Here is a 14,395-nt window from a genome sequence, read left to right as displayed (position 1 = left end):
AGTTGCCGTTTTACTGTCATGTGATTCACAAAGGCTCTGCGAATCGGCTCGATCGAATCTGTAAAAAGATCCTGTTCAATCAAACGGCTCCTTCGCGATTCGGACATCACAGAAAGGACTGACGTGTTAATGTCAGTGTGTGTGTGTGTGTGCACTGCCTCGTCAGTCGTACCCCTTCATCGCTGATCTGTACCGCGGTCAGCTGCTGCTGGACATGTCAAATATATATGACAGACATCGCAAAATTCTGCTCCGGTGGCTGCTCTCAACAGCCGACAAGGCGACGGTTTAGACAGAAAAGGAAAGAATCCGAAGGTCTGTATTCAACTCCGCGCTGCAGACAAAAGACGGAGGATGCGCGATGTCGTATTTGCGGAAATGTTCGTAAGCAAATATTACAGATGTGCCGCCGCGGAGGGTCGCGCGACTTTCTAGTGATGCTAGGTTTCACTTGGAAAATTCGATCCTTGAGTTACTTTCGTGCTGGATAAACTGAGCTAAATCTAGCTGTTTTGAAACATAGTAGCTGGTTTCTGGTTGTTTTAAACTGTAGACCATCTTAGACTAATAACAAACCTGGCAGCTTGTTTAAAATATGGTATAGGCCATCTTGGACCATCTTAAACCAGCTACTATCTGTTCACATACCATCTTAAGGTAGTTAAACTGGTTTGGGAACACTGTAGATGGTTTCTAGCTGATCTAAGGCGGTCATTAGTTGGTGATGTGTAACAGACCAGCTGCTAGCTGGTCATAGCAATTCAGGTTGGTTTTTGTAACATAACTAGTCAACCAGCTTGTAATGACTATCAAATGAAGATACCATCTTAAACTGGATGTTTTAACCAGGTTAGAGCTGTAGAAAAACTGTGCTGGTTTGTGAAACATGCTAGTATTTAATTGCTGATCCAAGGTGGTCATCGGTTGGTGATCAGTAATAAACCAGCTGATATCTGGTCATACTTCAGGTTGATTTTTGGAACATGGTAACTGGTCAACCAGCTTGTAATGACCATCATAGACCAATTAGAATCCAGGTACCATCTTAAACTGTTTTTTTTTTTTTTTTTTCTAACAGGGTTCTGTGTCACAGGCGTAATAATAACATAAATTCGCTTTTGAATAACACTAGTGGTTTATTTTCTGTTGATATTGGGTTTATAATAGTAACCAGCTGAAGTGTCACTCCCCGTCATATCTTCTCGTTTCATGCTGGTGGATGGTTTTGGTGATGAAGTTTATCTCGAGTGTTCCTGCTTGGGTTCTCAGATATTTAATTCAGTGCATCTAAATATGAATTCACAGTTTCAGTTCAATGCAAAATCCTCTTCCACTTTCTTCCAGGTTTCAGGGGAAGGTGTCTTCAATGACAAACCACGACCAAAGATGAGGAAGAGTTTTGATAATGGCTTCATTGCTGAAGTTATTGTACGGCTGCTGCTTTTAGGTCTTTTTCTGTAAGTACACTTTATTCTTGTATTACTACCCCAACCCCTGACCTGAACTACTTCTGTGGGTTTGACGGATCTAACCGGTATCCTCTTTATTCATAACCTGTTATGCCAGTTTTTTGTTCTATTTTGGAGAGCCAGGTTCGCTCACTGCTGTGTGGGTAGATCTTCCAGTCTCCTGAGCTGTGTCTCTGTTTGTTTGTTTTGTTGAGATGAGGATTGTTCTCTCAGGCTGTTATTATGTTCTTGTAGCATGACTGAGGAGCTTCCTCCCTTCAGCCGTGAGATCCAGCCTGAGGAACTCTGGCTCTATAAGTTCCATCCTGTCAAAAAGGACCGTGTTCCTACCCGCCTCATGTTTGTAAGTGCTTATTCAACCACGAAACTGCATTTGAATATACCACGCAGGTGTTTGAATAAAGGGATATCACTACCATTTTTTTCTAATTTAAACAGTCTATCGCCCTCTTCACTCCATTGGTGGTTATTTTTTTATTTGCCTTGAAACAAGGTGGAAAGGCCGATGTGAAAGAGGCATCTTTGGGTAAGAAGTGTGTGTTTTATAAATATTTCCATATATAAAATATATATAATTAATTATAATTAAGAAATATAATAATTTTACATAGTATAATTAAAAAATAGAAACTGTAACGCTAGCCTGTAAATAAACGCTAACTGTAACGCTAAATATTTTGAACATATTAAACAGAAAAAATGAATCACAGAAATTGTGTTGTTTTTGATAGCCCTTATATAGAAAACATTATATATTTTATTATATCTTTTAAACTTAATTTGTGTGTTATATATATATCACACACACATTTCATTATACATATATATATATATTTAACTTAATTTGTGTATATATATATATATATATACACACACACACTCACACACATTTCATTATATATATATATACTTTTTATATATATAAATATATATATATTGAACTTAATTTGTGTGTATATATATATATATACACACACACATTTCATTTTTTATATATATATATATATATATATATAGAATTGTTGTATGCCTCCCTGTAATGTTTATTTATAGTGAAATGTAGTTAGTATAAGTCTTTGTAAAGAGAAGAGATAATGCATCAATTATGAAATCATGATCTTAAGTGTTATTGTCGGTTAACTGAAGTCTCTGTGTCTTTTGTATGACACAGCTGTGACTTTGACCCTGGTGTTAAATGGAGTTTTCACTAATGCAATCAAGCTAGCCGTGGGAAGGTGAGTGAGTGTCCAACCTTATCACAATGTTAACTTTGCACCAGATATACCAAACTGTGTTAATGTCCACCTCAATATCCCACATCACTGCAGACATTAATTAATCTCAAACCATTTAACATAAACACATTGTTTTGTAAATAAATTCAGATAAATGTGGTTTATTTATTTTTTAATTTTCAATTATATTACAATAGATCTCCCATTGACTCAGCTTAGAAAAATGAAGCATTTGTTGAAAGACTAGTAGAAAGGACTAGATACTCACAGACCTAGTCCTTTTTTCCATTAAACTTCCTTTCTCTCTCCATACCAGGCCACGGCCTGATTTCTTCTACCGCTGTTTTCCGGATGGCCAAATGAACCCAGAGCTTCGCTGTAGCGGTGACCCGGATGTAGTAATGGAAGGCAGGAAGAGCTTTCCAAGTGGACACTCTTCCTGTAAGAGCAGCTGCTGTTCTGTTTATTTAGTGGGTTTTTTTTTGTTTTGTTTTTCCCAGCATGAAACACTGTTCACAACCCACTTTATTTCTGTAATCTGACATAGTGTTTATGAGTGAAACAAGAAAAAATGTAAGGCAGGATTTGCTTTTGTCTGCCTGGAATTAATTGGATTGTGAAAAATGGGTGTTAGAAACCAGAATGGAGCTTGATTGCTTCAGAGGTTGTTTTGGTAAATTTAATAAAAAATGAGCAACATTTGTTTTATTTGGAGCAAAGGGCATCACGCCCAATAAAACCAGGAAGATTTATTTGAGAAAAAAAAAAAAAGAACAAAAAAAGTCAATAGGGATCATTTTGATTTGTTGTTTGATTGATGTTGACTTTAAACTTATTTTACACTCCATATACACTCAATCTATATCAATTTAAGTACAATAAATAATTTATTTTTATATATAAATAATAATAAATCTATGGTTTTTTTTTAAACATTTTTGATAGAGAAGTTTTACTATCACCGAGGCTGCATTTATTTGATTAAAAAATACAGTAGAAACAGTAATATTGTGAAATATTATTATAATTTTAGGGGACGTTTACATGACAAAGATTTATTAAAAACGGAAAAGATTTTCCTTTGCGTTTTTCTTGTACAGACGACAACATTGTAAAAACGATCCCCGTTCACACGACTAAAAACGCTGTATTATCCATGCCAGGCCAATAGTTGGCGATGTCACTTTGTAAAGAAACACTATGCACCTATAGACTGAACATGTAATGGGTATGCACATGACGTCACTGTTTTCACAAATTTGTGTTTTTGTAGTTTACACAGAGACTATAAAGCTATCATTTTCAAAAACTTGCACTTTGAAACCCGTTTTCAAAATTTTCCTTTTTCAGGCACCCAAAACGCAGTTGTCACATAAATAAACAGCCAAAATACATATAAAGTTTTCCATTTTTAGTTAGAAAATTGAAATATTTTAAAATGGAATTTATTCCTGGCATGGCAAAGTTAAAATTATTTGATGAACAGAAAGGTTAAAGGAACAGCATTTATTTAAAATATAAATTGTTTGTAAAAAATCTTTTCTTTCAGTTTTGATCAATTTAAACATTCCTTGCTGTATAAAAGATAGTTAAAAATTCCTACTGATCATATATATATATATAACACAAAATAAGAAAATATACCTGTAATTGTAACAACTTTTTATCCCTTGTCATAGTTGCGTTTGCTGGCCTGGGCTTCACTGCCCTGTACGTGGCTGGAAAGCTGCACTGTTTTAGCCCAGCAGGCCGAGGTAAAGCCTGGAGGTTGTGTGCCTTCCTCACCCCCCTCCTTTTTGCCATTATGATCGCCCTCTCCAGAACATGTGACTACAAACATCACTGGCAAGGTGAGAATTTCCTGTCATCATTATCACTGCTCTAGCGACATGTATAGATTCAAGGCAATGACATGGTCTCCCGTTCACTCCCAGATGTGTTGGTGGGATCTCTCCTCGGTTTGGCCTTCTCATACTTATGTTACCGACAGCATTACCCAGCTCTCAACGACCTGGACTGCCACAGACCCCTCCGAATGAGAGAGGCAGCGGCTCCGGCTCAGGAACGCAAGCAGGCCAACCCAGGCTACCTCTTACCTCTGTAGGAACTCAAATTCTGCTACAACTTAACCAGACCAACAACCATATACTGAGTGAATGTTTACCAAGCCAGTTGCTGCGATTATGTCTATTTTTTTGTATGTGTGCCACCTGTGGACCAACGAGTACTTCTCGCTTTTTGCCTTCCTATACTGTTTTAGACATTCACAATAAGTGTATTGTAGAGCTGTCTTTTTGAAAATGTCTTTAAAAATTTGTACCTTATCAAGCTCTTTGAGGTTTATATGTGAAATATCCCAGTGAAAGAACTTAATGTATGTTAAAACAGCTTCTAGGTCAATTTTACAACTTAGCAGACATATTTATAGTGATCTCCTGTAGAGACTGTATGCATACAGGAAATCCTCAATAAAGTTTGTGATTTATAATGTATCGGCTGAAATTTGAGCAGATCATTCGACATTACAGTGTCTGTCAACACTGAAGAAGATTACTTGTTGTGAGAAGACCTTTGCTCTGTATTATCTATTATCTGATACAGTATGAAACATCACTCTGGGAATTTCCTGTCAAGTGAGTCAATATTGTTTTGGTTATTTGATATGTTTGATAAACTATTACCTTAAGTCCCAGTATCTGCCAAAGAGGTCATAGTTAATTTTATGCTGAAGACATAAAACTAAACTAGCAAGAACTAGAGGTCAAGCTTTTCAACCAACAGTTAAAAATAACGTGAGATTTTTAACATTTTATCTAACTAATGAACTAATCTTACACCAAAAACAGGCTAAAAGTTTGTTTTGATATGGCATTGCGAAATTACATGTTTCTAAGCTGAACAGAAAATAAAACAGCTTCTAATAGAGTATATATAAGTTACATTCAACTTCATGAAGATTATCAACCTCCTATCAGTGACCATTTGTCGAAAAACGTCGAAGAAGCAGTGAGTAGTGTGTGTCCAAACTTTTAAATGTTCTTGTCAAACAGTCGTTTAAATATTTAAAGAAACAGTTCATTTAAAATAGAAGTTCATTCACCACTGTGGTCTTTCTAAATATAAACTCTAAAGGACACGTATCTTATGCAAGACACTGAAAACTAAAGAATATATTAATGAATCATTTGTTATTCTGAGATCACATGTGATTATGAAAATCATAATTTCTTATCCATTGACTCATCATAACCCCATCTCACAATGGTGTAATGCACTTGTTGCTGCTGTTGATTGATTATTTAAAAATTCCCCCTGTCAGTCGACCTTTAGACTCAAAGACCACTTATATATAAGGTTTCAGCTCCTGCTAGATGCATTTACTTCGGACTTGACCACCATAGTGAATAACAGTGTGAGGTTTGCTCTCTCTGTCAGAAGTCAATTTTGTCCTAAGCGGGCATCCTTACTAGCAGCCGGTGAGTAGATTGCGATACATTATTATGTTTCCCTCTATTTGCCCTAATTTGTTGTATCAGATTGATAAACGTTCGTAATACTTACGATCACTATGTCTTACATTGTGTTTTAAACATTTCCAAACAGGCATATTACGTGTCATCTAAATCAACTGTCCTTGTGTTAGTCAGAAAGCTTGTTTTTTTTTCGAATTCGATATATCGAATCGTCATTTATGTGCTATTCTTGTATACTTAAGTTGGCACGATCAGATAAAATGCAGTTTGTTTATGTTTTATTGTCCTCGGTCACTCATTTAACTGTCGTGTCCTATTTTTGCAGTTCAATACGCACCCAACACAAACACAAACGCGCTCCGCAATGTCCGTATGATTAAAATCACTTTAGTTGGTTATTTTGTATTGTTCACAACACAATGCCAGTGGACCAACTGATAATTTGACTTCTGTTTGTCATTTGCTTTGCTGCCATCATCCAATATTACATAATATAGCTGGCACCATATGATGACGTAACCGCTCTCCTTGATGTTTGAGTTGGTCAAAAGTCATATTGTGCTTTCCAATTTTACGTGATTTTATTAATAATCTTACAATATATGTTCATTTCTTAATGTATATGGGCCATATGTTATGCTATTTTGTTATGTTATTAATATATTGACAACGTTTTATGCTATTTATGCTATGCTATTGTTCTTTTTTTAATGACGTTAAAAGTTATTCACATATTGCGGAGCTTCAAATCCAAAATGTCTAGGTGGTGTGAATGACTAGACATTTTAAAAAGAGAAAATAAATGTGTAAAAGTAGTTAGGCACAATTTTTATGAATAATTCTTAAAAAAAAAAAAAAAAAGTGTAGCAATTTGAAATGTAGTAAAATATGATTTAGCAAATGATTTTATCTAATGTGACATCTATCTATCTATCTATCTATCTATCTATCTATCTATCTATCTATCTATCTATCTATCTATCTATCTATCTGTGTGTGTACAAATGAGATCACCGAGCCCATTAGTGTATTACTAAAAAAACATGGCAACATTATATTTGCAGTCCTTTGGCCTCAGCATGAATGTTGCTGAGCCGTATCAACCCGTCCAGTACCACTGGTTCTTCAACCAGCAGGTGGACTCCAAGGACTCCTGGCAACCCTTCAGCAGAGAAGACTCACGGCAACTGGAGGATGCTTACAGTCGAGGTCTTCCATTGTCTGCTTCTGGCTACTTTAAAACCTATGGTTGCAATTGCTGAAAGTATAGTTAGTTTATTAGCACAAGTACAAATGTATGTTTTGAATGATAACCATGAGATCTTGTTTGTTTGCAGTGGGGAAAAGTGAAAAGGATGAAGTGGTAGTGGCTACAGATGGAAGACGGTATGACGTCAGGGTACGTGAAAGAAAGCGTTACTCTGTGTATTGGGAACAGAAGCCCACCGAGGTCAGACGATGCTCCTGGTTCCACAAAGGCAGCAAAGACGTGACCTACACTCCCTACTGTGAGGAACTAAGTGAATTCCTAGAGGTGAGATGCACAGATTTTCTAAAATAAATTTAAATTTTATTGTTTTTAATACTTAATACTTTTTCTTTATTCAAAAACAGGACGCCTATATGATTGCAGTTACGCTGGACGAATGGAAGACGAATTTGGAGCTCCCAACAGGAGAAACTGTGATCCTTCACAATCCAAAGGTATTATATTAATGTAAAGCTCATGCAAAATGGACACTTTTCTGTTCACAAGTTACATTGTGTCTCTCTCTTTGCTTTACCTCAGCTGATGACACAGTACACCAGCAGCTGCAAGGACTTTCCCCCTTCCCCGTCTGAACGAACTCAATCCAAGACTCTAAAGAGAGGAATTGAGAATATTCCATTAGAGATACCAGAGGGTAAGTGCAGCTCCCTAAAACTCTATTTAAAATCCTAGGGAGTTTACTAGTCATGTTTCTGACACAAATGCACTTCCAAAAGTTATAATACCTAATTTTGGCCAAATTCTTAGGCAAAAATTCTCATATCCTTAATGTAGACAGTCCCAGCATGCATTGACAAGCTCATCCAAGATGGCAAGTATGTAGAGAAATGTAGACAACAATATAGTTATTTTCATTCAGTACTGAAAAGATTAATAAAAACAGTCAACTGTAATTGAAAAATGACTATACTACCCAATATTTGTGTATGATTATGATTATTATTATTACGTTTAAAGTATCACATTGTAAAAAAAATGAAGTGTGAAATGTTGGACACCTCATGAATCCAACTGTCGCAGCTTTCCTTATATAGAGAAAGGAGAGAGCTAATTGACATCGATGATTGATGACAATATAACCTTAAAATTTATACACTACTAGAGTGCACAGTATATACATTGTGTGTCATTTTGGGACACAACTATTGTTAGCTCTGCAACCTTCTAACATCAAACTCTGGAGTATTTCACCCAATATTTGTGTGTGCTGTGTATTTTTATATGTATAAAAGTATCACATTGTTATCTTAGCAATGTGCTAATAACAACTCTGGACTATTTCACCCAATATTTCTGTGTGCTGTGTATGTTTTTTTGCAAATTAAAGTATCGCACTGTTATCTTAGAAACATGCTAACATCGAACTCTGGACTATTTCACACAATATTAGTGTGTGCTCTGAATTTTTACTTGTTAAAAGGTGTGTTCACGCCATGTCAGAAATACCACAATTATGATATTCCAATTTGTAAAAAGCATTCATGTCCTTAAAGAGAGCTCCTACTTGTACCATATGACTGCTGCAGATTCATTTTGGCGTTGATAGTGTTGCCATAGTAAAGCATAATTCAGAGTCTGAAGATGGAAACAGTTCAGAGTAGAACGCTGTACAAAGTTGCATCTCGAAATCATGGTGATTACGACAGCGCAAGTATCACGTTGTTAGCTTAGCAAAATGCTAACATCAAACTTATTTCAATCAGTTGTGAGTTGAGTCTCTCCTGTTCACTTTAATTGGGATGCTGCCTTAGAAGATAGCTTCCTCCTCGTGTATTTAGGTAGTAGACAGCAAGGAACGTCAGTAGATTTTTAAACCATTACAGCTTGAGCATGGCTTAGGGTTAAGTGGTTTGTAATGTTTGTTTGCTAACAATAATATATCTTTTGATATAAATTCTTGCTGTGTTTCTGCAGGAGAACCAGAGATAGTAGACCACCTGGTGTTCATGGTTCACGGTATCGGTCCGGCCTGTGACATACGTCTCCGTGGCATTGTCCAGTGTGGTGAGCCTTTATCATCTAAAACTAAACATGGGCACTTCTTACCAGTGTTGGATTGTTTAGCAAAAAGCCACGTTTATGACACTTAACACTCCATATTATTGTACCAGTTTTCAAAGCATTCTGACATTTTTTTCCCCCCATTCCCTACTGCAGTTAATGAATTTCGAAACGCCTCCACCGGCCTCATAAACAGCCACTTCAGGCAGAGTGAGGACTCATGCATCATTGGAAGGGTTGAGTATCTTCCAGTCAACTGGCACAAAGTCTTACATGGAGAAACTACAGGAGTTGACAAGTAAGACGTTTGACTCTTATCGTCTTGATCATTTTTTTTTTTTTGTGTGGAGAAAACCCACATAAATATTTACTTTCTTATTTCTATTTTTAAAAGAGACATTGAGAGGATCACTCTGCCTAGCATTAGCCGTCTGCGTCAGTTCAGCAACGACACAGTGCTGGACCTTTTCTTCTACAATAGCGCTACATACTGCCAGACTATTGTAGATACAGTGGCCTCTGAAATCAACCGTCTCCACAGCCTCTTCCTTCAGAGGCATCCACACTTCACAGGACGCGTTTCCCTGGTTGGACACAGCCTCGGTACCTAACTGTGCTTTTTAGAACATAATTACTGTTTTGGTTAGGAGATATAATAATAATAACCAATACTTATGAACAGTACAAATATTTCATGTTTAAAGTTTTATCCAATAATGTGTCTTGTTTTACACAGGCTCATTGATCCTGTTTGATCTCCTGACCAATCAAGAGACAAGTGAAGATGCCACAGCTCATGAGGTTTGCACCAGTGTTGCTATTGTTAACTGGAACTAAGAATTCTTTTTGGTAACTGAAATAAAGCTTAAAATTATAAATGTTCCAATGCCAACTCACTGAAATAAAATCCTGAATTACTTTATTTATAAACAATGAAGTACTATACATGTGTGTACAATGTACTGTTGCTGCAGAATAATGTATTGTTCAGCTTTTGCACATTACTGTGCCTTTTTCATAGAGCAAAGTATCCTTTTGCTTTTATAGATTTCAAAGAATATAAGTGATCAATAGAACAATGTTTTTGTGGTCTGCACAGCTCTATGAGAACCATCATGTTGACACAGGCTGCGGTTCCTATGAGAGTCTGGAGGAGGCGCTGAAGAGCCATGGGTTGGAGGAGCACCTCAATGTACTCCAGAGAGAACAAATGGATATGGAGTCTTTGGTCAGTTTTCTGTCCTGAAACACACATAACACGCATCTTAAAAACACAACACTCCAATTCTTCATTTCACCCTTCTTATTCCAATTAAACCATTTCAGATGCTCTGTTCAGAGAAGGACCTAAAAGATATCGGAATACCCCTTGGTCCTCGCAAGAAATTGATGAACTGTGTCAAGAAATGGAAGGTAATTCCTGAAATTCCTTATAGCCCTGTGTTTGTAGGAGCTCAGTGGCTCATGGCAGAAGTGGAAAGGTTTGCAGTGTAGATTAATTGTCTGAAGCTTCCTTTCCACACCCAGAAATGGAAGGGAAGACAGATAACAGTCCATTGTTTTAGATTGGAATGTTGGTTTTGATACGTTCTAGTAACTACTTTTTGAATGTCCAACAGCACTCCAGAATCGGAAGTGGACAAAATGAGACACACTCCTCAAGTCTAGGCATGAGAAATGCTCATGATCATCAAACCCCCACCACTAGTGCCATTGATTATCAGCATTTTGATGTTGGCATTGGACAAGTAAGTATTTGTATTTAAAAAAAATATATATATATATAATATATATATATATATATATGGTTAAAGGTGCTAAAGAGGATGTTTTGTTTTATACATTTTTGCAATATTACTTTGCAATATTACTTGAAACTGTCTTTACTAACTGATAAAAGACTATTTATTAGGTGCACTGAAAGGAATAATATTAATATACATCATCTGTGCACGAGGTAGGGCCTTAAAAACATCAGCCAATCGTTTACACGATCATTGGCCCTCTGGCTTGTCAATCACTGCCATGACATTCCTTGTGAGAGACGTGCGAGACTGCGCGCTCCGGTAACTTTCCACACTCTACAGACGCCGCATGCAATGTTTTTGTCAGGAGACAGGAGTAACAACTGCAGATTATGAGTTACCTGCAGTGAGTCCGACATAATGAATCCACTAACACGACAGTGAATGCCGGTGGTAAACAAACACTCGTGTTCCAATACTCGTGCACGAGTTTTGGGAGGCTTTCCCTCAAAACGAGCTGTGAAGGAGGGAGGTTGTTCTTACGCATGCGCTCATTTCAAAAACTCACTGACAGTCTTTGGTTTCTCAGTCGACGAAAAGATCCTCTTTAGCACCTTTAAGCTGAATTTTTAATAATTTTTAATAATTTCTCCAGATGATCCTTCAGAAATCATTCTAATATGCCGATCTGCTGCTGTGCTGCTTCAATATTTTTTGTGGAAACCATGATTCATTATTAGATTAGATTTTTAGTATTCTTTGATGAGAATATATAAAATATATTAAATGATATACAGTAAATACAAATACAACAAAATCTGAGAATAAATATGAAGTGAGAAGTATTAATTTAGATTTTTTGCATTGCATTTTAAAATACATAAATTGTATTTAAAATATATATAATTATTAATTATATATATATATATATATATATATATATATATATATATATATATATATATATATATATTATTTATTTATTTTCCTGTATGTCCCTTCAAGTTTAGGCAACTGTTGACTGTTAAATCTCAATTGATATGAGTATTTCACTGTTTAAGTTACAGTTGCCAGATATCTTGTTCTTTATTCTGCAGGTATCCATCGACTATCCTCAGTTAGCCTTTCATCCTCAGGCTTTCTTTGCTGTTGGTTCACCCATAGGAATGTTTTTAACAGTCAGAGGTCTGAAGAGGATTGATCCTAATTACAGCTTCCCGACCTGCAAGAGTTTCTACAACATCTTCCATCCAGTAAGACACGCTCCAAAACACTGACTGAGAAGAACCATATAAGTTCCTTAGAGCTATGTTCTTAAACCTTGAATGTAATCTGTGCAGTTTGACCCAGTGGCATATCGGATCGAGCCCATGCTTGTGCCCCGAGACGTGGACTTGCCACCGATGTTGATACCCCATCATAAAGGCAGAAAGAGGATGCACCTCGGTATATCACATAACTTCATGGATCGAAATCCATAGTTTTTATATTCAAAAATTTCTCTGAGGCTAAATATTGTTAAATGAAATGTCTTTGGTGCCTACAGAACTCAAAGAAGGGTTGACTCGAGTCAGTTCTGATTTACTGGGATCCCTACGAATGGTTTGGCAGAGCATTTCTCAGGTCCCATCACCAGCGCTCGCAGAGGGTGGACTCAGTTCCATGACCCCTACTGATGAAGCAGAAGGTATCGAATGAAGCTTTTACTATTTGGATATTTATAAAATCCACCCTTAGATTTTGAATGTTCCATCTCACATTTGAATATTTGTGGTGCAGTATCACCAGTGGAGCAGGAGGGAGGAAACTTCACCAACGTGGGAATGTTGAATCGTGGCCGACGCATTGACTTTGTCCTTCAGGAGACACCGATTGAAAGTTTCAATGAGTACCTGTTTGCAATACAGAGCCATCTGTGCTACTGGTAAGAGAAAATCATTCATGATACTTATGTACTTTAATATCATTAATGTGTATGTGCTCTGAAATGAATAATTCTCTGTGTTTTGTTTGCAGGGAGTCAGAAGATACTGCTCTGTTGGTTCTCAGAGAGATTTATGGAAATATTCCAGTGAGATGTGCTCCGTTATAATACCTTTTGTATAGTACTGACAACCTTTAATGCCAGTCCAGTCCAATGAGTCAATTCTCTCCACATATATTAACAAGCCGATAAACTACCTACAAAAAATAATAATAATCAAGAATTTGAATTTGGAATCCCAACTGAACTGTTGCCAGGTATTAGGATATTGTTGCAGTATTCTCAAGGCAGGCTTTGAGACTTTTGATCCACACAATACCCTTTTGTGCACTAATGTGCATTGTAAAAGAAACTTTCATCAAATGTATATGAATATAACTTTGGTCAGTTTTTTTCTAATTGTTTATTTAATTAATTAATATTGTGTATTCATAATGCTTGGATATTTGTGCTGTTTTTATTATTATTATTATCATTATTATTATTATTATTATTAAATTCATAACCCAAAATCATTTTTGTGATGACTGTATCTGTATCTCAGATTCGATTTTGTTGTTAGAAATTCTTCAGATACCAACACTGTGTCTTTAAGGCAGAATTCAGATCATAGCCACCGGGAAGTTCGTTCATTTCCCATTTATCCGTCTGGAATCGTGCGCCACACATTACAAAACATCCCCTTTCCATACAGAGTCATGAACTGCCCTCCCATGCATCCTCCGCCAAGAATTCCACACAGCCAATGAACACAACAGCACTACTGCCGTCAGGATTTACGAGACTTTCAGTCCGGCTCTTTAAATGTAGAAGTTCCGATACTTGAAAATATTCAAACTATTTATTAAGACTTGGAAAGAGGAGTTTGTATGAAGATGCCCAGCCTTTGAAAAAAACATCAGGAAAAGGTGAGAAACGGTCTTAATCCACAAGAATTTTACAGAAATGTTTCATTTTTTCTTTTCTGCAGAGGGAATTAAAACTTCAGCCGAACATGAACGCGCGAGTCAGAATAATAGTTCGCCTGTCAGAAGTATCAGATTTTCTCTCAGTTGAACAAAGTCAACAGTTCCGAATAATCTGTAACAGTTCATTAAGTATGATGGAAGGTTTAAAAACCATTAATTTTAGAATGTTCGCTTTTCAACATTAACGCCTCGCTCTTTTGAGTTGAATCTTTTCAATTAGCCAATTGAACCGGTTACCAAAACGATTTAT

The 14,395-nt window shown here is 36.5% G+C and overlaps 2 protein-coding genes across 6 annotated transcripts; both read left to right on the top strand.

Annotated features, from left to right (window-relative positions):
- The first annotated feature begins 99 nt into the window (after window positions 1-99).
- Window positions 100-5,196, top strand: plpp5 (phospholipid phosphatase 5). 4 transcript variants are annotated; one of them, XM_048176810.1, is made up of 8 exons: window positions 100-380; window positions 1,345-1,457; window positions 1,704-1,812; window positions 1,908-1,995; window positions 2,641-2,704; window positions 3,021-3,145; window positions 4,384-4,554; window positions 4,639-5,196. In XM_048176810.1, exons 1-8 carry the CDS (start codon window positions 228-230, stop codon window positions 4,806-4,808), a joined length of 993 nt encoding a protein of 330 aa, XP_048032767.1. In that variant the 5' UTR covers window positions 100-227; the 3' UTR covers window positions 4,809-5,196. The 4 variants fall into 4 exon arrangements, with proteins under 4 accessions (XP_048032767.1, XP_048032785.1, XP_048032794.1 ...); XM_048176828.1 differs by having other exon boundaries at window positions 160-315; XM_048176837.1 differs by lacking the exon at window positions 100-380 and adding an exon at window positions 404-657.
- Window positions 5,197-5,949: 753 nt separating this feature from the next.
- ddhd2 (DDHD domain containing 2) lies at window positions 5,950-13,689 on the top strand. 2 transcript variants are annotated; one of them, XM_048176776.1, is made up of 17 exons: window positions 5,950-6,180; window positions 7,242-7,386; window positions 7,515-7,711; window positions 7,792-7,881; window positions 7,967-8,081; window positions 9,362-9,451; window positions 9,605-9,746; window positions 9,843-10,051; window positions 10,185-10,249; window positions 10,539-10,676; window positions 10,775-10,861; window positions 11,068-11,196; window positions 12,291-12,446; window positions 12,534-12,639; window positions 12,740-12,880; window positions 12,973-13,117; window positions 13,210-13,689. In XM_048176776.1, the coding sequence occupies exons 2-17, from the start codon at window positions 7,257-7,259 to the stop codon at window positions 13,283-13,285; spliced, it is 2,016 nt and encodes a 671-aa protein (XP_048032733.1). In that variant the 5' UTR covers window positions 5,950-6,180; window positions 7,242-7,256; the 3' UTR covers window positions 13,286-13,689. The 2 variants fall into 2 exon arrangements, with proteins under 2 accessions (XP_048032733.1, XP_048032743.1); XM_048176786.1 differs by having other exon boundaries at window positions 5,951-6,180; window positions 10,548-10,676.
- Window positions 13,690-14,395: the final 706 nt, after the last annotated feature.

This window comes from Megalobrama amblycephala, linkage group LG2 (genome assembly GCF_018812025.1).
Source record: "Megalobrama amblycephala isolate DHTTF-2021 linkage group LG2, ASM1881202v1, whole genome shotgun sequence".
NCBI classification, from domain to species: Eukaryota; Metazoa; Chordata; class Actinopteri; order Cypriniformes; family Xenocyprididae; genus Megalobrama; species Megalobrama amblycephala.
Note: the sequence above shows the minus strand (reverse complement) of the source record. Positions and strands in the feature narration are given on the sequence as shown.